The sequence below is a fragment of the Lygodium microphyllum genome, chromosome 15 (genome assembly GCF_053477565.2).
Source record: "Lygodium microphyllum isolate KBCC chromosome 15, Lygodium_microphyllum_v1.1.10, whole genome shotgun sequence".
Lineage (NCBI taxonomy): Eukaryota > Viridiplantae > Streptophyta > Polypodiopsida > Schizaeales > Lygodiaceae > Lygodium > Lygodium microphyllum.
The window spans coordinates 118,787,520-118,814,548 of record NC_141149.1 but is presented as its reverse complement, the minus strand read 5'-3'; the positions used below and the strand labels follow the sequence as shown (position 1 = coordinate 118,814,548).

At 41.4% G+C, this 27,029-nt stretch overlaps 1 protein-coding gene across 5 annotated transcripts; it reads right to left on the bottom strand.

Moving 5' to 3' along the window:
* Positions 1–385: 385 nt before the first annotated feature.
* On the bottom strand, positions 386–26,089 carry LOC148024971 (uncharacterized). 5 transcript variants are annotated; one of them, XM_087694654.1, is made up of 8 exons: positions 25,927–26,089; positions 25,606–25,715; positions 24,982–25,142; positions 24,768–24,875; positions 24,624–24,662; positions 1,953–2,045; positions 837–1,411; positions 386–723 (listed from the first exon to the last, which is right to left on the bottom strand). In XM_087694654.1, the coding sequence occupies exons 3-8, from the start codon at positions 25,037–25,039 to the stop codon at positions 664–666; spliced, it is 933 nt and encodes a 310-aa protein (XP_087550780.1). In that variant the 5' UTR covers positions 25,040–25,142; positions 25,606–25,715; positions 25,927–26,089; the 3' UTR covers positions 386–663. The 5 variants fall into 5 exon arrangements, with proteins under 5 accessions (XP_087550780.1, XP_087550778.1, XP_087550779.1 ...); XM_087694652.1 differs by lacking the exon at positions 25,606–25,715; XM_087694653.1 differs by lacking the exon at positions 25,927–26,089 and having other exon boundaries at positions 25,274–25,920.
* Positions 26,090–27,029: the final 940 nt, after the last annotated feature.

The window sequence follows — 27,029 nt, the reverse complement described above, 5'->3', positions numbered from 1 at the left end:
AGCATAATTTATCCACAAAGTAACATTTACACCTCAATGACAACATAATGTGTCCGCAAAGTAACATTTACACCTCAACAACACTCTTGACTTCAAACATCAATCCCCGTAATGTTTGCTTCCAAAAGAAAATGCTCTAATGATCCTCTCATCCTTATCTTGTGAACTTTGACTTGGATAATGTTCACAACCTATGTTCAACCTTTGTGAACTTTGACTTGGATAATGTTCACAACCTATGTTCAACCTTTGCACATATCTGAGCACATGCATTTGCCTTCTCTTCAAACACATCTACATGAGTGCAACACAACCATCCAGAATATAACTACCCTGCACTAGAAATCTGGTCCAGAATATAACTACCCAGCACTACAAACCTGAAGAAAGAAGCTATACAATGTATTGCCCTTGTCAAATTCATTGGGCCTCTATTCTGATTCTCTTTTACGATTCAAACAAGAGTTGATAAATCTTGTGCAAAAACTGTATGGACAAACTCCTTGGCATGATTCAAGAACGTAATGCTATCAAACACCGCTTGCTTTACAATCTCCCTGAGTATAATCCTTCCCAGTCTGGTTGTAGTTTGACGTCATTGGATATGGGAACCTTTTTACTACTTTCAGATGATAATTTACAAAACCCTCAACCGAGGCCACATTAGTACCAAGGCCTAATCACTCGTCCATTGTTGCCCTTGGTGGTTGATTTGATTGGCTTCTGACAGAACAGCAGAAAGTTTGAGTCAAAAACACACTTGTCCACATGATTTACTAATCTGCTGTAAGAATTCAATCTCCACAACGATGGAAGGTTCAGTTAGAGGAGCTAACCTGTTTGACTCCCGCATTTGAAGTATTTGAAGGTAAGCAGCTGTGTTTCTTGGCAATCCGACTTGTCCCATTTGTCTTTGAATGATGATGATGATGATGATTATCACTGCTATTCCTTTTTGCCAAAGTAGGGTCCGGAACACCATCTTGGCATGGCTGAAGCTTTGTTTCTTCACTAGTGGTGTTGTGCACAAGATTCTCCAACTTTGAAACATTAAAATCCTGTTCAATGTTCTCAGTCATGCTTGAAGAAATTTCACTTGAACTCACAGACATGCTTTCATCAGATGATAATGGAGCTTTTGGAAGTTCAACCACTGCTGAAGTTTCACTTGATAATGGAGCTTTTGGAAGTTCAATCACTGCTGAAATTTCACTCAAACCTAGAGATGTGCTTTCACCGTGAGGTACTAGTGTCTCATCAGTTGATAATGGAGCTTTTGGAAGTTCTACCACTGGTGATTCAGCCACTTTGTGGAGTTCCTCAAGTGGTGACAAAGGAGCTTTAGGAACATTGTTCTCCGCATTCGTGTGTTTATCTGGACCTTGAATCTCAGCACTAAGCTCATCATTCTCTACCATAGAGCAATTTACAACATTACAGCTGAAGTGAGAAAACATCCAATCAAACAGGTTTTAGAAAGGGAAATTTGATCACACAATCACTTGAGTGACAGGCACAAAGGATTTCATTCATGGCTCTAAAATTCAAACACTCTATTTATTTGACCACTTTGCCTAGCATCTGCCTCTTTTGTGATGATCGTGCCAACAAAGTACAAAAACAGAAAAGAACCCACCAAAAAAGAAAAACTGTACTCACTGTTGTTTCACAAAAATTCTGTAGTACAGTCAAATAGTTACCACCTCTTTACACCTCCAACAATGAAAGTCTAAACAAGAAAGGTTAATACTGAGGCATAGTGTCTCCAGAAATATACACCTTGTAAATAACACAAACTAGTCCCCAACAAATCCATTAATTCAATTTGTCATTTCCATGATTCACATGGACCAGTATCTTTTCCTACCAAGATGATGATCATGTTTGCAAAAACTTACAAGAATGCAAGCCATGTAGGAAAGAAAGAATTGGAGATTAAGATGGATTTATACCTGGACTCGATAAAACAGCCCGTGGCCTATGAACATGAACTGTAGGTTGTGCTTGAATCCTAGCATAAGCTACTGAATTCTCATCTCCCAATCCTACAATCATCAGTAGGAAATAGTCAGACACACAATAAACAGATAGAAGTGTAGAGGAGCTGTAGGTGTTGAGCATGCAGTAAGAAAGCAAGAAACGCAGAGTGAAACCAGCTTTCATTCTTGGCAAGGGAGGTATAAACCTAGTTTAACTCAAATTAAAGCAAGCACTAAATACACATAAATTGAAATACCAATTTTACCACTAAATTTTGCACATGGACTCTTGATTGGCCCCAAAGCTAGCGGCCCTTGCAATATTACTTTTATCTTTTAATGCAATTGGATGGAGTAAATCTCTTTCGCTCTACAATGCCTATTGCTTTCATAAATGACTAGCAAGCCTTCAAACCAATTTGCCCCTTGGTTTGCTTGGGGATAGACCTTCAATTTGCTCCTTGGAAGACTAATTATGCCCCAAACTTAATGTTGCCTAGCTGGCCTCTTGAAATTCTTCGAAATCCCCAAATTTCAATTGTTGAATTCTAAGTGAAAAGCCCTAAATTTTGAGCACGCTTCTGGAGGTTGCTGTAAGACCCTAATTTCTATTGTAAATTGGGATTTAAAGCAGAGAAACTCTAGATTCTTCGCCTCTAACAGCTGAAATGGCTGAAATTGGCTGAGATAACTTGAGAGATGGCTACATGATGAGTGAGAATGTTGGGGGAGAGAAATTTCTGATTTCTATCACGAAAAGGTGCTATAACAAGCTGCTGTCTGCTGTGAAACAGCATTAAATGCTGTTGTCCAGCAGGTTGGAAGCCTCAAATGGATGTCCCCTAGCCCCAAATGGAATCTCCAGCTACTGACCTCCTTGTTGGAGCTGTTTCTTGGAGTAGGGGCCTTCTTGGCTAGCTGAAAATGGCCAAAACCTGCTGGTACCCACTTGGACACACTCTCTCATTCTCTTTCAACCTCCAAAATCCACTGAATGGATGGAATGACCCTCCACCAGCTTCTAATAGCCTTTCCTTCACTTGCATGGGAAAGCTTTGCCAAGTGGCAGCCTTCTAATTGCATTTTCCAACCATTTTCAACCTTCTAATTGCAAGGCTATTCAAAGTAAACACAAAGGCTAAAAAGTGATAACTCAAGTCAAGCTAAACCAAGTAAAAAGAAGGAACCTATCTATTAATGATTATGCCTTGAAGATCAAGAGTAGTGTGAAAGCTCTTGGATCTATTAGTGTGGTAGTTAATGATGATGATGATGATGATGATGATGATGTGCGTACATGCTTAGATGGACTTAGAGATGAAACAAGAGCTTTAGGTCATCTATGAATACAAGGGATGATATCCTTGATTTCTATGTTAATACTTGAGGTCCGAGGAGACGAACCTTGGCTTGGATTCCTCTTTTTCTCAAAGCAAGAACAAGTCTGAACAGGTGTTTTACTCTACTAACAAAGGTAAAGGTCATGGCAAAAGCCAAGGTGATGGTCGTGGTCAAAGTTATGATGCACAGCAAAATAGAGGAGGACAATCGCAAGGAGGGGGAATCAAAAAGACAAAGCTGCAGGATTAGAAATGGAAAAAAATAGCAAGGCAATTATACATCTAGCCGCAAAAACAATGATGACAGAAGTAAACAGTTGTTTATTGTGCAACACTTTATGAATACTATGATTGTTGATGGGTCATCAAAGAATGATGCATTGTATGTAGACTCATGTGCCTCTAACCACGTGACTTCTCATGAAAAGTGGTTTAAATAGATGCATAATCCAGAGTCTCGAGGCTATGTGGAAACAAGGGATAATACAGCTCACCCCATTACTCATGTTCAAAATGTTTCTTTGAGTATGTAGGATGGTAAAACTAAGTACTTAGCTGATGCGCTGCATGTACCAAATATTACAAAAAAAAAATTGTTTCGGTTGGTCAAAGGGTAGAATAAGGATTGTAAATTTGGTTCACATCTGATGGTTGGTATGTAAAAGATCCTAAAAATGATAACAAGTTGATTGCAAAAAAAAAAATGTGCTGGTAAATTGTTTACTCTTGATATAAGTATGCTTGAAATGAATGCTATCATGTTTACACAAGGTTCAAGTGTTGTGGTTGATATTGAAATTTGGTGTAAGAGAATTGGTCATGTAAATATACAACAACTGAAAGACATGCTGAGACCGGCCTGTTCACTAGGAAGGGCGGTAGTGTACAACCAAAATATATAAATGCTTTCACCCAATTAACAGTCGCCCACATTACCTGAACTTAAAGACAGAGAATCAAGAAGAAATACAGGAAGCTAGAATGCTCCTGTTGCCACACAGACACCCTGTTGGCCCCTAAGTTAGGCGCCCCTTGCGGTATTTCTTTATTTTTAAAAAGAGAAAGTACAATGGGCTGTCTTTCACCTATTCTAGGTGAAATTTGACAGCATAACAGTATAATTGCTGACCCAAATCAAGTTGACCAGGAGGGGAAACTCTTCCCAAGTCTGAAACTTCTAGTTGGAGTGCAGAATTGACCATTTCAGTCTGCTGTAATTACTAGTTCAGACCTGTTCTGAGACCTGTTTACAACTCATATTGTTCCCTGTACTGTTCAGCCCACTGTAATTACTGGTTCAGACCTGTTCTGAAACCTGTTTTCAGCTTATATTGATCCCTGTACTGTTTTGCATCATCTAGGCCAAGTGTCCCTTGATTCTGGCATCATTTGGGCTCTGAATTAACCTCTGAACAGTCCAAAATCTGTATTGATTTAGTGCTATTTCAGACACCTTCTTGGTGAGATTACCACCCTCACCTATTCCTGCTTGTGGGCAGCAAACAACTGCTCCTGTTCCTGGAGAAAAGAGGCTCTTGCCTCATGCAAAAACAGCATATTCCACACAGCTATACCTGAATTAGAAGAAAGGCCCTTGATTCTGCAGCATAACCATACTGTCAGGGAGAGAGAGAGAGAGAGTAGGAAGCAAGCTCAGCCCTCTGTGCATCATAGACAAGGTAGACCAGCTCTCAAGAGCTCTCCATCTGCAGTTGTTTTCCACAAATGAGCCCCTATCCATCAAAAAACTGCACGTCAGCCCTCTTTAAAGAGGTAAGTGCACAACTTTGTGCCAAGTGGCAGCACTGGAAGATATTTCCCATTCCAGCCTTCCGGTCTAAAATTCTCCATCCTCGGTGCAGAATTTGACCTCGGCACAGACCAGAGGATTGATCCTCGTGCAAAAACGAAGATAATGAAGCGAACAGATTCTAGGATCCAAAAATAGTAACTCCCTAAATTTTAGGAGTTGCTTCCATTGCATCCCCACTAGTCTTCTGACCATCTTTGCAGACTATGGCTACATTCAAATTTGCAACTGAAAGTGAATTTCCACTGATGACCCCACATGGACTAATCTCTTGCAGATTTGTCCATCTTCACTTTGAACTAGTCTCTTCCAGGCTAGTTCTTCAACACACTTGTCCATATACACTTTCACAAGTCTCTTCCAGGCTTGTCAATCTACAGTGCCATCAATCTCTTCCAGACTTGTACTGGACCTTAACTGTCCAGTCTTGACTCACTAGACATTCCTGTCAGTTTCACATACTGGCCATGCAACTCAAGCATTTAGATTTCAAGAGGGATCCTTCCAAAAAGAAAAACCAAATAAAATATGTAATAAAGAAATCAACAAAAAGATAATAGTTGTCACAGTCTTGTGACACATGCAATCAAAACATATTATGGATGGCTTGCTTAAGTTTAGAGTTAATAAAACAAAGTATGTGAAGCATGTCAATTTGAAAAGCAAGCAAGACATGCATTTCCACACTTAAGTTAATACAATTTGATGTGTGGGATCCTACAAAGACTACAACTTTAAGTGGTTGCAAGTATTATGTTTCCTTCATTGATGATCATAGTGACAAAGTATGGGTTTACTTTATGTATAAAAAAAGTAAAGTGTTCACTCACTTTAAAAGCTTTGAAGCTTTAATTAAGAAGGAAACAAGGTTGCATATTAAATGCCTAAGGTCGGGTGGTGTGAAAGAATATCTCTCTAATGAGTTTTCTGATTTTTTATAGAAAAATGATATACAGAGACAATATTCATGTAAATATACTCCGCAACAAAATGGAGTTGTTAAGTAGAAAAATGGGTATATTGCAAAGATAGCTCATGCATTGATGTTAAAAAAAAAGTGCCTCATTACAATTAGGCTAAAGCACTTGCTACTGTTGTATACATTATGAACAACACCCACTACTACTATATATAGTATGACACTTCAAGAGAAGTTTACAAGTAAAAAGCCAAATATGTCCCATCTGAAAGTATTTGAATATATTGCTTGTGTGCATATTCCTAATGAGTTGCATAATAAATTGAATCCCAAAGCAGAAAAATATATATTTATGGAGCATTCTCTTGAGCAAAAGGAATATAGATATTATAGCCCTGCTACACGTAAGCTAAGAGTTAGCAAGGATATTTTTTATGAAATGAGTAGCTAGTATAGTAATGTGCAAAATGTAGTTGCGTTGATAAGTATGAGTGTGTGGCTATACAGAAAACAAGTCAATAGTCACAAACACTGAGTGGACCACAAGAGTCTCCTAGTAATGGTTCTGTTGATAGACCTTGGAGTGGTAGATTAAGATCACAGGTTACTCCACCAAGTGTGAAGAAAACTGCTAGGGTTTGCACTGAGGACACATAGAGTGTATGACCACAACAGAAACACAAAGAAACAGACACAGACATAGAGGGCAAAACTCAAACCCTAAACGCAAAACTCAAAACTCAAACACAAACAGAAAAAGAGAGAGAGAAAACATAACTCTAAAGTGAATGAATGCTGTAAATGAATGTAAGAGTGTATAGTGTGCTCAAGGGCAAAGCAATGTCGGAGTGTGACGTCCACCGGAGACGAATCCCAAGTCTGCGACCACCAGTCGGAGTATAGGAGTACTGAATAGTCAATGGTAGCATGCTAGTCACCAAAACGCAACAATCTAGAGGCTGAAAACCGGTAAACGCAACAATGTGCCACCGATCGGAAGCTGAAAATTGTGCACAAGTGCAGTAAACAGCAAGGAGACAGCTGGAGAAGGTGTGTCGGAGAGTGTCACGGCATGCAATGCTATAAACGCAGGCTAGGGATAATGTGGTGTTGAGATATCGAGCTCCACTCGTGATATGCCAGGGTGACCATTGTGCATTTATGTCACCGACTTGTCAGTTGCAGATGCGGTTGATACACCGCCCATGAATAATAGCTACATGACAGCTATCCTTATCTACTCTAGTTCGTGGCTCAGTTAGTATGCCACCTTAGTTAGTTGAGTTTGGTTTGAGACTCATATATAGGGTTCTTCTATTTCTATGTACTAGAGTTATTTTGGCTTACACAACTAAGAAGAGGAAAACTGTTTTCAGCCTCCACCTTTGTGTGTATTCCCCCATTGTGCAAGCAAGAAAGCTACAAGTGAGACTCCTTCCTTCTCTCCCATAATCTTGACATGGTATCAGAGCCTTGTTCGTGGTAAGGAGCTCAAGAAAGCAAACCAAGTTCGCGGTGTTCTGGTAAGAGGAGCAGTGCTGCTTTCATTTTCTGTTTTGGGAGCAGATCTCTGCAGGTAGCACAGCCGGAAATTGCAAGAGTGCATTGTCTCAGGTTGAGACGCCCTTCGCGGTGAAGCAAGAGGGCAGTATATGCTGCGGGAGATGGCTTTAGCCCTTGGTTGCTCTGTTTTTTTTATTTGAGGCCATTTTGGGGCCTGTTTTGGAGGCGGAAGTTTTCTGCACGCACTCAGAAAAAGACCCTATTTTATGCTGTGCGACCACTGTTCTACAGGTCGGTGAAAAGTTACTGTAGAAATTGCATCGTATGCTTGTGCGCAGAGACACTGGGAGTTACAAAATCATCCTTGTTGCCTGTTGATGCAAAATCGTCACTTGGAAGTGACTGTGTGGTCAAATACCACTTTCGTCAGTTTTGCAGATTTGCCCTTGTGAGGCTGAAGCTGTGTTCTTTGCAGTGACAGAATTTTTTGCAGTGTTCTGTAATGGCGTCTGATTCTCTTTCATAGATTGTCACTGAAAAGCTTGACAAGAACAACTTCCAAGCATGGAAGTTTAGAATGACGAATTTCCTTATGGAAAAAGGATATTGGGAATTTGTTGCAGGAAATGAAGAAGAACCAGTTCTTCCTGATGTTCCCAATCAACAGCAAATGCAGGCATTTAAAGCATGGCATGAGAGAGCCAGGAAAGTTATGTACTGGTTGTCTATCAGTATTTCAGACTCTATGATTGTGCATATTCAAGATGCAAGTACGCCAAAGGAGGCATGGGATACTTTGTCAAAAATGTATAGCACAAATACGCAAGCCAGGAAAATGCAGCTCAAGCAAGAGTTGCATAATATGCAAAGAGAAAATATGAGCATCAATGACTACCACATGAAGGTGAAGAAGATTGCAGATGCACTTGCTTCCATTGGGTCGCCAGTGGAAGATGATGATTTAGTTTCTGTAACCTTGAATGGTCTAGGAAAGGATTATGCACAGTTCCGAACATCCATTTCCGTCCGTGAAAGATTTCTTGATTTTGAGGAGTTGATTGCTCTTCTAATTTCTGAGGAGCAGAGAAATGGTGGTGCATCTTCTTCAGGAGGAACTTCAAAAGAAGCTGTCTTCTACTCAAATGCTGGAAGAGATAGAGGCAGAGGTAGAGGAGGCCGATCTGGAGGCCGTGGTAGAAATCAGAATATACAGCAAACTCAAGAAAACCAGTCCTATGGAGGAGGACGTGGTAACTCTAGAGGCAGGGGGAGCCAAAGAGGTCGTGGTGGATGGCAAAGAGGCCAAAATGCAAACAGCAATGTTGAATGCTACTACTGTGGTAAAATGGGTCATATGGCTAAGGACTGCTATAAAAAGCAGAATGACATCATGAATGGTAAATTGCAACAAGGGAATTATGCATCTTTTAATAGACAGGGTGATGACAGAAATGAGCATTTGTTTATGGTGCAGCACATGAACAATTCTGTGACAAGTACAGAAGAAAGCAACGATGTATGGTATGTTGACTCAGGTGCATCAAACCACATGACAGGTCATGCAGAATGGATGGAGGATGCAAGGAAAATGGAAAAACCAGGATTTATGGAGACTGGTGATGATGCTGCACATCCTATTGTGCAGATTGGAAAAATTCCTTTGTCTATGCAAGATGGGAAAAAGAAATACCTGTCCGATGTATTTCATATCCCGAATATCACCAAGAATCTAGTTTCTGTTGGTCAAATGGTTGAACAGGGCTTGCAGGTCAGATTTAATCCTCATGGATGCTTTGTTGAGGATATGAAAAATAAAGGTCGCGTGATAGCAAAAGGAAAGAAGAAGGGCAGAATGTTTACATTGGATGCAGACATGTCTGAATTGAGAGCAGCAATGTTTGCACATGGGACCGGTGTAGTTACAGATATTGATATCTGACATAAACGCATTGGTCATGTTAATGTACAGCGACTTAAATCAATGCAGGCCCAAAATATTGTTGCAAGATTGCCTAAATTCAAGGTTGCAGAAATGCATAAGGTATGTGAAGCCTGCCAATTTGAAAAACAGACAAGGAAACCATTTCCTAGATATGTTCAAGAAAGTAAGAAGCCATTGGAATTAATCAACTCTGATGTGTGGACTACTAAAGCTGCATCACTTGGAGGCTGTCATTATTTTGTCACTTTTATTGATGACTATAGCAGAAAAGTTTGGATGTATTTTATGAAAAAGAAAAGTGAAGTTTTTGGGCATTTCAAAACTCTTAAAGCTATGGTTGAAAAAGAAACAGGCCTGCAAATAAAATACCTAAGATCAGATGGAGGGGGAGAATACCTCTCAAATGAGTTTGCAAGGTTCCTGCAGAAGCATGGCATAAAGCAGCAATATTCATGCAGTCATACCCCACAACAAAATGGAATTGCAGAAAGGAAAAACAGGCATATTGGAGAGGTATCTTGTGCCATGCTCAACGAAAAAGACTTGCCAGATTTTTACTAGGCTGAAGCAGTTGCTACGGCAGTCTATATAATGAACAGGACTCCCACTGCAGCAATACATGGGATGACTCCAGAGGAGAGGTATACTGGTAGAAAACCAGATATTCCTCATTTAAAAATTTTTTGTTGCATTGCCTATGTACATGTGCCAGATGAGTTGAGATCCAAGTTGGATCCAAAAGCTGAGAAGTGTATCTTTATTGGTTACTCTCTGCAGCAAAAAGGGTATAGATGCTATAACCCTTCTACTCGTAAGTTTACAGTGAGCAGAGATGTTGTTTTTGATGAGATGAGTAGCTGGTATAAACCAGTAAATGTGATTGATGATGTAGATGCACAAAATGGTAATGCTACACAAAATTCACAGCAGCAGTCACAAAATATTAGTGGACCTGGAGAGTCCTCTAACAGTGGTTCACATTCTTCGCCATGGACAGGCAGATTAAGATCAGGAGAATCTTCTCAAAGCAATGCAGATAGTGGTATTCAGGTATCACGAAAAGGAAAAGAGAAGATAGATCAGCCCATGTTTGATGTGAATGCAGGTCACTCTTATGTGGATGGTGAATCCAGTGGCTCAGAACAGAGCATTGATGATGAGTTGGGTATTCCTTCTATTGTTACACCTGGAGTAAGGAAGACCAGGGATGTTTTGAGAGCACCTGGGAGTGAACCTACTTTGCGCAGGTCTACCAGAGCTAGGTATCCTGTGGATAGGCTGAAATATGATGGATTTACAGCCATTCACTATGCATATATGGTCAAAGTGATACAGGAACCAGAACCCACTTCTTTTGAGCAAGCCATGGAAAAAGAAAAATGGGAGAAAGCCATGGATGAAGAAATGGATGCCTTGGAAGCAAATGCTACATGGGAATTAGTACCTTTGCCTAAAGGTAAGAATGCAATTGACTGTAAGTGGGTTTATAAGGTGAAGCACAATGCAGATGGTTCTGTGAACAGATACAAGGCAAGATTAGTAGTCAAGGGGTATGCACAAACATATGGCATTGATTATGAAGAAACATTCAGTCCGGTTGCAAGGATGGCAACCGTAAGAGCAGTCATTGCTATGGCTGCATCAAAGGAATGGTCTTTACATCAGATGGATGTAAAGAATGCCTTCTTGCATGGTGATTTACAAGAAGAGATATATATGGAGCAGCCACCAGGTTATGTGCATGCTGTTCATCCTGAGTTTGTTTGCAGGTTGAAAAAAGCATTGTATGGCTTGAAGCAAGCACCTAGAGCATGGTCTGATAAGATAGGATAGTATCTTGTCACTATTGGCTTTCAGATTTCCAAGGTAGATTTCTCACTTTATGTGAGAAAAACAGAGAAATGTATCATGCTACTTGTCATTTATGTTGATTTAATTATGACAGGTGATAGTGATGAAGATATCCTTCATGTGAAAATGCTATTGAAGCAGAAGTTTGAGATGAAGGATTTGGGAGAGCTGCGTTATTTCTTGGGCATTGAGGTGATTAGATCACCAAGTGGGATACAGCTCTTGCAGAGACAGTATGGATTGGACATACTATCCAAATATGGGATGACAGGCTGTAAGCCTCTTTCAGTTCCTTTGGAACAGAATGTGACGCTGAGCGCAGATGCAGGTGAGCTTTTGGAAGACCCTACTATGTACAGACGCATAGTAGGAAGTTTGATTTATATGACTATTACCAGGCCAGATTGAGCTATACTGTTGGATTGGTAAGTCAGTTTATGCAAGCTCCAAGGAAACCACATTTGGATGCGGCTAGACGCATACTCAAGTATGTGAAGTCCACATTGCAGTATGGACTATTTTATGAGACTGGGATTCAGATACAGTTGCATGGATACACTGATGCTGATTGGGCTGGTAGTATTTCTGATAGACGATCTACCAGTGGATATGTGTTCTCTTTTGGGAGTGCTGCAGTCACTTGGAGCAGTAAGAAACAGCCTACAGTTGCCTTGTCGAGCACAGAGGCTGAGTACAGGGGTACAGCAGTGGTTGCATATGAGGTAGCTTGGTTACATAAGCTACTTTATGATATGCATCAGCCTACAGATGGGCCAGTTGTCATTTATTGTGACAACATGAGCAGTATACACTTGGTAAATAACCCAGTCTATCATGCTAGAACAAAGCACATTGAGATGCATTATCACTATGTGCGGGAGAGGGTTTTACTAGGTCTTATTGATCTAGTTTATGTCAGCACAGAGGATCAGGTAGCTGACATATTTACGAAGGCATTGGGCGCAGAGAAGCTGCGCAAGTTCAGAGACCTGCTTGGTGTGCAAGAATTGGGATTGAGCTCGAGGAGGAGTGTTGAGATATCGAGCTCCACTCGTAATATGCCAGGGTGACCGTTGTGTATTTATGTCACCGACTTGTCAGTTACAGATGCGGTTGATACACCGCCCATGAATAATAGCTACATGACAGCTATCCTTATCTACTCTAGTTCGTGGCTCAGTTAGTATGCCACCTTAGTTAGTTGAGTTTGGTTTGAGACCCATATATAGGGTTCTTCTATTTCTATGTACTAGAGTTCTTTTGGCTTACACAACTAAGAAGAGGAAAACTGTTTTCAACCTCCACCTTTGTGTGTATTCCCCCATTGTGCAAGCAAGAAAGCTACAAGTGAGACTCCTTCCTTCTCTCCCATAATCTTGACATGTGGCCATAGTCGATGATGGCAGGACAGCGAGAGAGGCCAGTCGCGGGCTGAAAACTGGGCGCCAACAGCAGCAAAGGATATGTGAGATAGTGTAACCTGCAAACAAGGATGATAGCTGAATGGTGGCTATCATGTCTATTTATAGATGTGGATTAGAGACTTCCAAATTAGGGTTTCCACTGAACTCTCTCGAACCACTCGCCGTTTTACAATTTCCACTGAACTCTCTCGAACCGCTCCCTATTTTAGGGTTTTTACTCTAAAAGCGCATTTTTCAGTGTGTTTTGAAGCTGATTAAGAGACTAATCAGCAAGTAATGCATATTTTAGCTCAACACCCCCTCTCAAGGCCAAAACTGAGCCGAAAGATTAGGCCAACCACTCTGATGTTTATTAACCCCAAGGCGTCCCAAAGCAGCCAGGGCATCGGACAAAGGGTACACATCGACTGCCCAGTGGCCTACCAAGACTACAGAGGCGATGATTATCTTACCACGGGAATCCAAGTAGTCACCCCAAAGAGGACAAGGCATTGGACAAAGGGTGCACGTCGGCTGCCCAGTGGCCTACCAAGTCCTACAAAGGCAGATGGAACCACATTGAACTCTTCTTTTTTTTTAAGAATGGAGTTAAATTTTATGGGATACGGCCGATTGAGTAATAGTGACCCAGAAGACGAGAGTAGGGAGGGTACACCCAACACATCACAAAATAGAACAAGCTAACCCAACCACTCAAGGTGTCAATGACAAGGAAAAATAGATGATAAGATATATATGTAATGGAGGATGGTGGTGTGGTAAGAACAACCGCTAGTGGAAACAGCTTAGGATCCGCTCAAGTGGTGCTCTGCACAATGAGATACAAAGTATGCTACATGCTGAAGAATGCTCATGCAATAGGTGCCACTTGGACAGTGTCCCTCGTAGGGAGATTATTCACTTGCCCAAGCGCCCTAGTACAAAGATGATGAAATTATACAATGCAAAAGGTAAGGTACAACAAGGGGAAGAAACCAATGTCGAAGACAAAGTGCTGAAGCCTGTAGAATACCAAGAAGGGTAGAAACCCCCTCTCAACCTAGATGTAGATGCCAAGGAAGGAAGAGGAGCCTGATGTTGGTCTTCCTATGGTATCGAGAACCATAAGGAATGAAAGAAGAGAGTGAATGAAGTGAATGAAGTGAATGAAGTGAATGAAGTGAATGAAGTGAATGAAGCACCTAGCTAAAAGAGCAAGGTAGAAGTCACCGCCATGATAGCATCGAGAGAGATGTTACACGATCCACCTCAAGAGGGAAAACCACCATACTGGAAGAAGAGCAAGCACTCCTAGGATGATGAAACCATGAAAGGCACGTCTCTAGCCCACTTAGGACCAATGCAATCTGCAAGTTAGCCCTACACTAAAAGACAAAACCCTGCAAAAGAGATGAGAATGTGCAAACACAGAGGTTAGTGGTGAGATGCTCCAAAGCAAAACAAAACAGAAGGAAAATCTAACTCAAAATAAATGCACTGAATGTGTATGTGTGAGTAAATGCAGCGGAAGACAAAAGAATGAAAAAGCTAAGGACAATGAATCCTATGGGCCCGACTCTAAGAGTGCGAAAAATGAATGCTAGACCAACCTAGGGTATCCGAAAGGACCTAGAGACATGCTAGTCTAAAAAGATGGCCACCATCTTGTACGTCCAATAGCACGGCTCTACCAAGGGAACCCCTAACGAGGTGGGGAGGAAGGTAAGATAGATGCATAAAGTACAATGGGATTGGAACCTACAGACCAATCAGCCAATCCCTCAAGAGTAGTGAAAGAGATGGATTGATGAGGCTATACTCGAGTCACATTTCCAGCAACAACGACAGGTGCTGAAGGAACACATGAAGCAAGAGCGGAAGGCATAGCTCCACTGGTCTGTGCAGTCACAGCGGCCTGCAAAGGCTTTTAAGGTGAAAAACCTTAAGCCTTGAAGCAACACTCATTGTCCACATGGCCTACTCTCTGGCAGTGTGTGCAAAACCTGTTTTTCTTAGGGAATTGCTGCCAAATAGGTCTAGATTCTTCGGTTCCATCTGAGGAAGAGGAGTCACCCTGTGATTGGCTTGCCTTCGCATCTTGCAAGTTCTTGCCACTGGTGGTTTTTCCTCCCGAAGAAGAGGCAACCAACCCCCTCTGCTCTAAATAAGACTATGATGAGGATTTCTTGTGGACTTGATCATGTAGCCTTGCGTAACGCAAGAAATAGCACCCAAACTCGTAGAAGGTTGGCAATCGAGGTTGGGAGATTATGTGTTGAATGAAATTGAAGCATTTTTCGGACAACTTATTCAAGAAGAATGTAACCTGATCGTCATCTGACTTTGGAGAGCCAATAGTGGCGAACTCGACAAGTAACCATCTATATTCAGTCAGCTTGACTTTCAAATCATCCCCTTTCTTAATAGAGAACTCTTGAAGCTTAAAGTCGAGATTGATGTGCCGAGTACGATCACGAGCCGCATAGTAGTCCAAAAGGTGACTCCAACGCTCTGATGCGAGTGAAAAGTGCTGCAACTGAGAGTGAAACTCAAGAAGCAACCCCTGCATCAACTCAACATTGATTGTGGCATTGCACGCTCTCCATTGACGGATGTAGTCAAGGTGAGCTAGTCGAGGGTCTGGCATAGGCTCTAGATCAATAACGAGGTCCCAAAGACCCTAAGACTCAAGCACTCATTCCATGAAATTAGACCAAGTGGTGAATCCATGAAGGCATTCTTGGCCGTTGCAATAGGAGTGGTAGTGCTCCGAGATAGAAAGTGTGAAAAAGTGTAGTGAGGGTAGGATGGGGAGTGGAGTACGCTTGGGAATGGGCCCCAGAGTACCCACCAGGTATGCGGGTAGTGTGCAAGGTGGATCCATAGGTAGGGATGGGCTGACTAGGCATGGAATGGTAGCCAAATGAGGAACCCAAGGAGATGGGATGGGAACATGGGGAGCAGAAGATGGGAATCCCTGCATAGGTGTAACCCAAGGAGAGTGTGAAAACACACCATAAGCTGAGGATAGAAACCCCTGCGTTTAAGTGGTCATGTGAGATGTGAAGCTGGGGATAGTGAGGGAGATGCCCATCACACTCGACCCAAGAGTTATGGGTGTGCTCCTTTCCTAAAAGGTGAGAGGCACTGTGTTAAAGGGTGGCATTCCCCCTAACGAAGTACCATGGTGCAAAGAGGTAGAGAATGGGATGGAGAAGAAAAAAGGTACTAGGAGCAGAGATGGAAGATCCAACCCCTAGGATGTATGATGCAAATGAGGAGTATAATCCAAGGTTTTGAAAAGATGATGAGAGGTGATCAAGGTGTGATATAGAAGAGGGTGGGATGGGAGGGAAGTGAGAAGTGTATTATATATGCTCAAATGAAACAGAGTTATAGATGTACCTGAATTCTGTCTGCTTCGTAAGTCCCCCTCCATTGAAGTTCACATACGCAAAGCCATCCGGATCCTGTACCTCAAAAGAAGAAACAGGTGAGGGTTTTGATTCATGCAACACAAAAGAATTGTGCAAACCTGACATTGGACCTCGCTGAGATGATGAAGATGGATCGCTAGACGTTCCAAATGCCATATGTCCTCCATGATTGGAGAGGTGGCTAGCCTTACCAACCGGTCTGAATGTGGTAGCAAAACTGATAGGAGGGGTGTAAACATCACCGTACTTGTTGCGATAGTACTCCTCAAAGTCCTCATCTGTCATGTTAGTGAAATCTGGAATAGGAGTAGAAGAAGGTGAAGGTAAAGGTGAAAGTGGAGTGTCGTCCTCTTCGCCGAGTCCATAATGTTGTCTCAAGGCCTCCAATGATGGAGAAGCCTGATAAGACATCATAGGAACTAGAAAAGAAGGTGTCTGGGACATTGTGATTCGGTTACGAGTTGTATTGTGTGCCTTGCACAAAGACTAGCTCTCCACAATATCCGCACGATACTCTTTACAAGAGCACTGGCTCTGATACCATGTGAAGAAAACTGCTACGGTTTGCACTGAGGACACACAGAGTGTACAACCACGATAGAAACGCAAAGAGACAGACATAGATACAAGGGGCAAAACTCAAACCCTAAACGCAAAACTCAAAACTCAAACCCTAAACACAAAACTCAAAACTCAAACACAAACAGAAGAAGGGAAAGAGAGAACACAACTCAGAAGTGAATGAATGCTATAAATGAATGTAAGAGTGTACAGTGTGCTCAAGGGCAGAGCAATGTCAGAGTGTGACATCCACCAAAGACGGATCCCAAGTCTGTGACCACCCATCGAAGTATAAAAGTACTGAATAGTGAATGGCAGCAAGCTGGTCACCAAAATGCAGCAGTCTGGAGACTGGAAACTAGTAAACACAACAGTGTACCACCGATCAGAAGCTGGAAACTATGCACAAGTGCTGTAAACAGCAAGGCGACAGCTGGAGAAGGTGCGTCGGAGAGTGTCACGGCGTGCAATGGTGTGAACGCAAGGATGATAGCTGAATGGTGGGCAGCCTGTCTATTTATAGATGTGGATTGGAGCCTCCCAAATTAGGGTTTCCACTGAACTCTTTCGAACCACTCCCTGTTTTAGGATTTCCACTAAACTCTCTTGAACCGCTCCCCATTTTAGGGCTTGTGTTTTGGGGCTGTTTAAGAGGCTAATCAGCAAGTAATGCATATTTTAGCTCAACACCAAGTACATTACAAATGTCAAGAAAAGGTAAAGAGAAAATCGGGGACTCGCCTATTATAAAAGATGTATCATCACGCTTCTCTCATGTTGATGTTAATTCAGATGCCTCTGAGCAAAAGATAAGGAGTTTGGGATTCTTTCTATTAAAACACTTGGTGTGCGAAAGGCACAAGAGGATTCTAAAGCACCTAGTAGTGATCCAAGTCCACGTGAGTCAAGTAGAGTAAAAAAGCCAACGCAGCGATTGACATATGATAGCTATGTAGCTCATCACTATGCATACATAACTAAGGTTATGCAAGATATGGAGCCCACTTGTTTTAAGGATGCAGTGGATAATAATATTGGAATCATACTATGGATGAAAAAATGGCTGCACTTAAGGAGAATGACACATGGGAGTTATGCCTTTACTTGAAGGCAAGAAAGCTATTGGCTGCAAATGGATTTACAAGGTCAAGCATAAGTAAGATAGACCTATTGTGCGCTATAAGGCATAACTAGTTGCCAAAGGATATACATAGAATCATGGTATTAATTATAAGGAGCCTTTTGCTCTAGTGGCTAAAATGGCCATTGTAAGGATTGTCACAATAGTGGCTGCATCAAAAGGTTGAATCATGTATCAAATGGATGTTAAAAATGCCTTCTTGTAAGGAAAGTTACAAGAGGAAGTTTATCTGGAGCAGCCACCTTTTTATATGAATGAGAGTCATCAAGATTGTGTATATAGGCTTCATAAAGCCTTGTGTGGGCTGAAGCAAGCACCCAAAGCATGGCATAGCAAGATTACAAAATACATTGTCAACATTTGATTTCACAGAGCACAAGCTAATCACTCACTCCATGTATGTGATACGGATATTGTGATCATTACTATATATGTAGATAATTTGATCATTGTGGATGATAGTGAGGCAAAGATTGACCATGTGAAGGGTCTTGTCAAGACTAAATTTAAGATGAAAGATTTGGGAGAGCTACGCTATTTTCTAGCATAGAGATAATCACAACTCTAGAGGGTATATGGTTATCATAGAGACAACATACATTGGATATGTTAAAGTATGGTATGGTTGATTGCAAGCCTATTTCTATGCCTTTGGATGTTAATGCTAAACTTAGTGCACATAATGTCAACTCATGACAAGTACAGATTATGTTGTGTTTTGGTTGTACTCTCTCTCTCTCTCTCTCTCTCTCTTTTTTCGTAAATACTCTCTTTTTTTTCGTAAAAGGTAATTGTATTAATTACGAAAAGTACAAGATTACATGATTACACGAGTACAAGAGACACGAGGGCCGTAGGCCAACGTGTGGGAAATCCCCAAACTAGTATACTAGAAAAGCTACATCAATCATGGCAAGGACCCAGAGGCAATTGCCAAATGCCAGGAATGCAAATCCTCCCGAGGGAGCTCGTAAATACTCTCTCTCTCTCTCTCTCTCTCTCTCTCTCTCTCTCTCTCTCTCTCTCTACATCTCTTCTTTTCTTCATCTTCACTTCTTATCCTCTCCAATGGCAACTCCCTGCTGCTCAACTATAATTGGTAATGATTACCCAACTTGGAGTGCCATCGTGAAAGGTTGATTTGTGCAGGAGTGCCTACAATACATGGTTTCTTGAGCTATTGTGCCTCCCCAAGTTCAGCTCCTCTTCCAAATGATTGGGACTACGACAACCATGAGGAAGCAATTTTTACATGGGAGTCAGATAATCCCCATGCTTACTCTACTCTTTTCAAGTGCATCTGTAAAGAGGTCCTTCTAGAAATTACCTCCTATAGGACAACTTTAGACGTGGAGAAGTTACACATGATGTACAAGGTTCCATCGACTGCACAAGTTGTGACTCTTTGTGGTCAACTCCAGCAAATAAAGTTCAAGCCGAAGGGTGCTATTCAATCTTTTCTACTTTGGGTTATACGAGTGCAAGATCAACTTCGGCACATGCAATCACCATTATAGAGGCTCATCTTGTGGGGACTGTACTCAATAAGCTTCCTCCAGAGTTTGATGGAGTAGCCAATGCTCTATGGGCCCAAACATCATCAACACCACTGAGCTTTACACATATGTCCTCTATGCTTCTTGAGCATGAGGCATCCTTGAGGTTACAAGGGAAGCTTCCGTCTCGATATGGTGGCCATGAGAAGTCCATCGACTATGCGAGCTATGACTCTCTATGGTCAACTCCAACAAATGAAGTTCAAGCCGAAGGATACTAAGTCAGTCTTTTCTACTCTGTGCTACACAAGGGCAAGATCAACTTCGGCACATGCAATCACCCCTCTAGAGGCTCATCTTGTGGGAACTGTACTCAATAAGCTCCCTCTAGAGTTTGATGGAGTAGCCAATGCTCTATGGGCCCAAACATCATCAACACCAATGAGCTTTACACATATATGCTCTATGCTTCTTGAGAATGAGGCATCCTTGAGGTTACAAGGGAGGCTTCCGTCTCGATATGGTGGCCATGAGGAGGCATGTGCAACTTTAGAAAGGGGTGCCAAGAAGAAGACGACAAAGGCCCAATGCTATCACCATGGTGTGAAGGGACACCTGCGTATAGACTACAGGGAGGTAGGAGTATCGCGGAAGAAGGAAAATAAGAAGTAGGATACGAACTTGTCCAATGAGTTGTCATCCTTTTCCAACTCCAACTTCAATTCAAATCCTCTAGCAAAGGCAATAGCCAATGCACAAAAGGGTTCATCTTCTTTAAAAAAGCCTCCCTCTACTACTTTCTAATGTTGGTATTATGGACATACCTCAACTCCAATTCAAATCCTCTAACAAAGGCAACGGCCAAGGCAAAAGGGTTCATAGTTTTTTAAAAAGCCTCCCTCTGCTACTTTCTAGTGTTGGTGTTATTGACATCCCTCATGAGTCACAACTCTCCAATGCCAAAGAGCATGTGAAAGGGTGGTAAGGTGTAGCAATTGCACCTCGTGTATATAAGTGCAAAGGACCCAAAGAGGGGCTTCTCTTCAACATTGATTGCAATTTGGCAAATTTTGAAATCTTGGAGATAAAATTGATATCCAAGTTCAAAATGGGCCATTACTAGAGTGCGGGATTGGCTTCTAGTCCAAGCACATGAGAGGACACTTTGGCAATTTGGCTGAAGACAAGGAATCCATGGTCACTTATGCTTAGAGGCATTGTTGCTTGGATGCATCACGAATGCTACTATAGATGCATTCTTGACAAACACAAAGAGCTACTATAATTAGTTCTTTGTTTTCACAAGTTGGGACAATCGACATTGCCTTCAAGTTCTCTTCAAGGCACCTTGGTGGTGGTTTAATCACCCATTATTTGGATATCCATGGTCCATTCTAATGGTCATTGTTGTATATACTATGATGAGTCACTTTTATTGTATATTGTATTATACTAGATCACCCATGATCAAAGAGAGGATATTAGTAAATTAGTCAATTCATGTGTGAGTCTAAGTAATTAGAGGGCTAATCACAATGTTTTCCCATCGTGATTTAGCCTATATTTCAAGTGCCTCATTTATTGGCATTTATTGCTAGCCAACCAGCCTGATTATTTTATTATCTTCTAGGTTGGCTAATTTTTCATGGTTATAACCTATTTATAGACTGAAGCTTCCTCTTCCTTAGTTGTCTCAGTGCATATTCCTACAACAAGTCCTGTTGGAGAGAGGACGCCAATGCCAGTGCCCATTTAGTAGTGATTCATTGTTGTATCTAACTTGTCTTGGTATACGGATTCCGTTTCACAAGCATATCTTCTTTGAGTTTTTTTACCATGTTCTTTTTTTTCTTTGCAATCTTTCTTCTCTCTTATGTTATGCAATCTATTACAATAGTTTCACACGCTTCCATCGCTGCACCTACTTCTAACAAATACCTCCCAGAAATCCATCTCAATGGCAATCTCAGTTGAGCAAGAGCCATGCTACCACACCTCCCAAGCCCATGTCAACAACATGCCATTGTTCTCCCACCTCTTGCAAATGCTTGTGTAAGAAACATATTGGACCAAAGTTCCAAGCTGTCACTCTTGAGCTGTGAAATGTTGGATCCCAACCTAAAGCACAATTGGAACTCATCTTCAATAAACCAAAGGGCAGTAGACTTTGTTGCACTTGATCATAAAAAGTGGAATTCAACAAGAGAAAAGAAAATAGAACAATGAGCTAGAATGCTCCTACACCACGACACAAAGAAAGATTGGCCCCAAAAACCTAGCGCCCCTTGTGGTATTTCATTATCATTTTCAAATTGTTGGTACAACTATTTCGAAAATCTTGCTCAATACATGGGATCTACAATGTTCAAGAACCTATCTCCAATAGCTCTAGCCAGCCAAGACCAAGAACACTAGATCTAAGAATGAATCCCCAAAAGCACAGGAAGACCAAGTTGCCAAGGTCTTCACTTTTACACACACCAACACTCTCGTCTTCGTGTATAGGATCACAACCTTTCCCAAATCTATTGCAATAGATCTCTCCTAAGTGCCAAAAGACACAACAAGAAGAACACAAGACCCGACAAAAGTACTCAAACTAGCCTCTAGGCAAAGTGAACAAGCTCAAAACTACATCGCCCAACCTAGGATAGTATTACTACCACCAAGACAACCTTGGCCCTACTCAGATCTACCATTGCCTGGCCTAAAAAAGACATCATCAGCATTGAAACAATACCACCAGCACCAATAACAATATTGCCAGTACTAAAAACATCACCACTCGATTGGCACTACAAAAAATGTAAAATCAGCTCCAGGAACAACATGTTCAACAATCATAGGCAACCAACTTCCTAGTAGCAACCACAATTTGCTTGTTAAAGTGCACGTGGTAGGAAAGCAATGTTCTTCTATATTTCATGCATTTCTCTTGATTTTCCTACTTTTTGCCTACTTTTGGGTTTGATAATTAAACATAAGTATTTGCCCAGTAATTAAGTAATTTTGATTGTCCCATTTTGAATCTTTGGCCCACACCAAATTTAAGAAAACAAATGAAACTTTCACATTATGTTACATTTATATCAAATCACTTAAATATGCACACACAATTATATATTAATAAATTAATTGTTCATTCACAAAACCTTGAACATCAATGGATCTACCTATGTCCAACACAACTCATGCAATGTCCTGGACTCAAACTAATGCAAGTCAGTCTCGCTTTCGTAAACCGACCCATCCGTGAACGCATTTCACAACCTCCAATGAGGAGACTCATGATGCTTGTGACCTATCCATTGTGTCACATCGTGCGCAGTTACCTTAGTCAAAGTCTCATTCACTACTCTAGGACTTGCCCTTCACTTTGGCCTCTATAGTAGTAGACTCATTAGGTTGTCTAGCCTTCCTACACTTCTTGCACCTCTCAAAGGTCATAGCTAAGTGCATGGCCCACTTTAAGGAATCCAAACATTGCGCCTCCGCATTAGTTGAAATAGAAGTATGCAAGCTGTCCACAAACTTTGGGGCAACCTCATTGTTACAAAGAGAGGAAGGATTGATTCGGAATTTCATGAAGCGATAGTAGCACTTGTCTGCATCCTCCTTGTTTGCTACAACTTGTAGTATGTCACAATAAAACGTTGAAGAATAGTCAAGCAAATCTCTCCCACCATAGAACTACACCATTTGTAAAACTTTTGCACATGAAAGACCTTAAAATTCTCTATTTTCCACACAAAGGCAAGGGTGTTGTCCACCTCCTTCATCCTAGTGTAAAGAAACTTCCCATCTCACTTGCCATTGCACCTCGAGATGATAAGTTTCTTTGCCATGGCTGCTTGTTCCTTCTCTCTAACAATGAGCTAGAAGCTACACTAAACGAGTAGGACCAAGGACAAGTGCTCGGGAAACAACCCCCTCCCCCAAGGTGAGGGTGGTTGTAAGAGGGCTTATGGGATGCTCAAAGTGGCCTGAGACACCCCGTGGAGAAAGATTAAGAGAAGTTGAAACATAAGTAGAGAGGCAAAGCTATTTTGATCCTCCATGAGTACTGAGTGGTGGGGACATTCCAATAGTGCTAGCCCTCTTGCTACTAGGTGGCTTGATATCAAGACAAGTCACCCCAAGTCAATGACCTCCCCTCAAAGCTAGGAGATTGCTACTCTAGAAGAAGCAGTCACTTGGTTTGAAAGGATAGTATGCTCTTGGCAAAAGTGATACCACCTCCAAGAATGCCACTGTCACTACCACCGCCACATGTGCTGCCTCCATTGGCAGCACAACTCCAATCTCCTGGCTGCAGTCGCTTTTGTGGACCTTGCATGGTTACAGACACATCCATGATCATTGTACCACTTGCTCACACTCGCACCTTCAAACACTCATGATCTCAATCGAAACCCACCAAGAGGAGATCTTGATCTCTCTAGATCACAATCTCTACAACAAAAGAGGCAACGATGGTGATCCTCACCACCACAATCCCTTTACAACCTTGATGGTGATCCCTTGCAGCCTGCTAGTAGTCGCCTTAAATAGCCTTCTAGATTGAACCAGCCAAGCCCCTTCTAATGTGACACATCAATTGATATGAAGACAGTCTGACTCACATTTGTAATCTTGCCACATCATTGACGTATTAATTTTGCTTTTGCTGCCTGACTGCCTTGATGCCCAAAAAAAGGACGATCATGCTTTTTCATGTGACATTGAGACTTGTTGCTGCTCACTGGATGGCTGCTGCTCGCCATCCTGCTGTTCACCAGCACAGCTGCCCACAATGTGCACAAGTGCACTACACATTCAAACCTAGCTCACTGATGGTTACTAACTTCAAAACTAAGGTATTGCATAGCATGTTAAAGATACTTGAGCTCCTCACTAACACATCGATGCATAGTCCTAGATACAAACTGTGATTCTAGAAAAAAGTAATCTGCAACTTGAGGACCCACTGGAATCCTTACTTCTATAAGCACAAAAGGGGTTCTGGAAACTGACCCAGCTAAAAAGAAGAAACAAACACACTGAAAATGAAGTAACTGCTGTGAAGTGCCTCACATGTTTAATACATAATTGGTTTTAAAAAGCTTACATTTCATGGGGTTCATTTCGCATGGACTGTGTTAGTTTTGTCTCAATTTGTTAGAGCTCAAGGCAGGAATCCTCTAGTTGGAGATTGAAGAACAATCATTTAAACATCACACCAAGAGGTAATGTAAGGAAGACCTGGACTTGGCACTGCACGAGGTCTTGCTACTTTGTCTCCTGTCCATTAAAAACCAGGTATAAGCTCATATTGCTACATGTAAATGTTAGGTTAAAAGATCAGAAACTTGAAAGCCTCAATATAAGAGGCCTGCTTTTTATCACCTTTGTCGAGCAATGAAAGGCACCCTAATGACCCTGGAGCAATACTTGATTTTCTGGGACGAACACCATGAGGTGAGTTTGTAAAATACCGTGGAGACGCAACTTCACCTGTTAATGATCACACATGCACGTCAGGGAACCTGAAAATGATACATCGACTGGAATCTGTATGAAGGCATGACAGTAATAATGAGGCAATTTATAGGCAATATACTTTTTGTGTCCATGTCCCCAGTACTATCGGCTGCAACTGGCAACCTGATGCGATCCATTATAAGGGAGCCCACATGCAGCAAAGCAAGTTACAGTACATCCAAGGCTGTATTGCACTGCACTCCTCAAAGAATATCAAGGCACCAACAAACTAATGCCAGCCTAAAATAAACAATGGCTAAACAATGAGTACACATTGAAGTGCTAACGGCCAAATGTTTGATCGAACAAGCTAATATAAATCCTCTCAAATCAATGATATAAAATAAAGAGTTATGTGGTATAAATGGCACCTGCATCGAATGCAAATTCATCTCAAAAATCATGTTATCACGAATACTGCAACTGCATGATTACGAAGCATTTTACAACTAACACTCGCAAATATTATTGTACTCTGCGGTCTAAGTGAATAAATCTCCAGCATCACAAGACAGCTTAACAGTCATGCATAATCTTCCAAAGTCCAGTAAAGGCATAAACTTGGGGGGTGTGTATATGCACTCTTTGACGGCCGATCATTGTATCAGCTTGGTCTTCAATTCTTCTGTCAACTGTTTGTATTCTAAAGCAAAATTTTTATTTGCCAAAAAAGGAGAGAGTGCGAGTGCATGTGCGGCCATACGATCAAATATTACGCATAATTGATCCATTCGTTTTCTCCCTTTTTTTCCTTTTGTGTTGCAGGTTTAATTGGAGCGATCAGAGTATCAAATGAGCCTTAACAGATGGTTCCTGTGATCAAACAGTCAAGGATAGGAAACATTTGGGAGAGATGAATTTGTTGCACTCATTAGAACGAGAACAAGTTTGCCAGGTGATTTCCAAGGCAAAAGAAACAAGAAAGGGAGCTGAAACCGCGTCTGTTTGTTGTCCTTCAGAGGAACAACCAAACGAGGAAAAGGCAAGCAGAGAAAGATCGATCAAAGGAGAGATGGAAGCTTACCTGATATGTAGCAGATTGGCCGGTCACGATGAGGCTAAAACCAGACAGACAGAAACAGAGAACACACACACACACACTCTCTCTCTCTCTCTCTCTCTCTCTCTCTCTGTGTCTATGTCTGTGTCAGTGCGTCCTCTAATTCCGCTAAAAATTTGCTTTGCGAAAGAGAGACGAATAATTATGCTTTTGATTGTTGAAAAGTTAAAAAGGAATGGATAGTCCACTTCAGATTCCTTCCTTTGTCTCTCTTCTCTATCCCAAAAGGAGATCCGGTTGGGCCCCGGGGGCCCAAGGGGCCCCAACCAATTTTATGAAGCATCAAGGTTTAAGGGTAAAGGGACCACTAGAATGCTAAATACCATGTTTATGAAACACCAAGGTTTAAGATAAAGGGGCCCATAGAATGATAAAGGTCTCCCCTTATTTCTTTTTCTTCAAGTGAGTTGCATAAATGTTTTTCAATAGTCAAACTACACACCTCATATGACACTCCAAATTAAAAGCTCCACAACTCACTATTTCGTTTCTTAAGGCTTTACTAAACCCCAAAAAATGGAGAATTTTACACAGCTCAATGTTTTGACTCGCACTAAGCTTGTCTGTGATACATATGAATTTGTATCGTAGCTTTAAGTAGCAAAAATGATGCACCTTCTCTGTGCAAAAATGCCACTAACTCAGGATGGGGTGTGTTTTGCTTTTGGGCGGTGCCACTTTATTGGCCCTTTTACCCTAGTGTTAAGCGAACTTGTCACCCTTGAGATATGAATCCTTTTCATTCTATTTCCATGAAATGTCATTTGGACCCTTCACACAAATTTTTTAGGTCCATAGTTTTATCGATCCTTAAAATTGTTTTTGTGAACTTGTATTGCTCCAAACCAAGGTCACCTTCACACCCAAAAGCCCAATGCCAAAGGTATGATGAACATCATCATCCACAATAGAGTCATGACAAGGAGGCAAACCCATATGTGTGTCAAATCTTAGGATAATAATATCAAGAGGAGATTCGTTACCAAGGTGAAACCCACTATGACACCCATCATTCAAGTTTCTAGTTGTTTTACTTTGTAAATCACTCCTACAAAACTTTCGTAGCC

Coding starts and splice junctions, on each gene's coding strand:
- LOC148024971 (XM_087694654.1), bottom strand. CDS start 25,039: ATGGATCGCATCAGGTTGCCAGTTGCAGCCGATAGTACTGGGGACATG. Junction 24,663..24,767: donor CCTTTCATTGCTCGACAAAG/GTGATAAAAAGC, acceptor TTTAATGGACAG/GAGACAAAGTAGCAAGACCT. Junction 724..836: donor CAAATGCGGGAGTCAAACAG/GTTAGCTCCTCT, acceptor CTGTTCTGTCAG/AAGCCAATCAAATCAACCAC.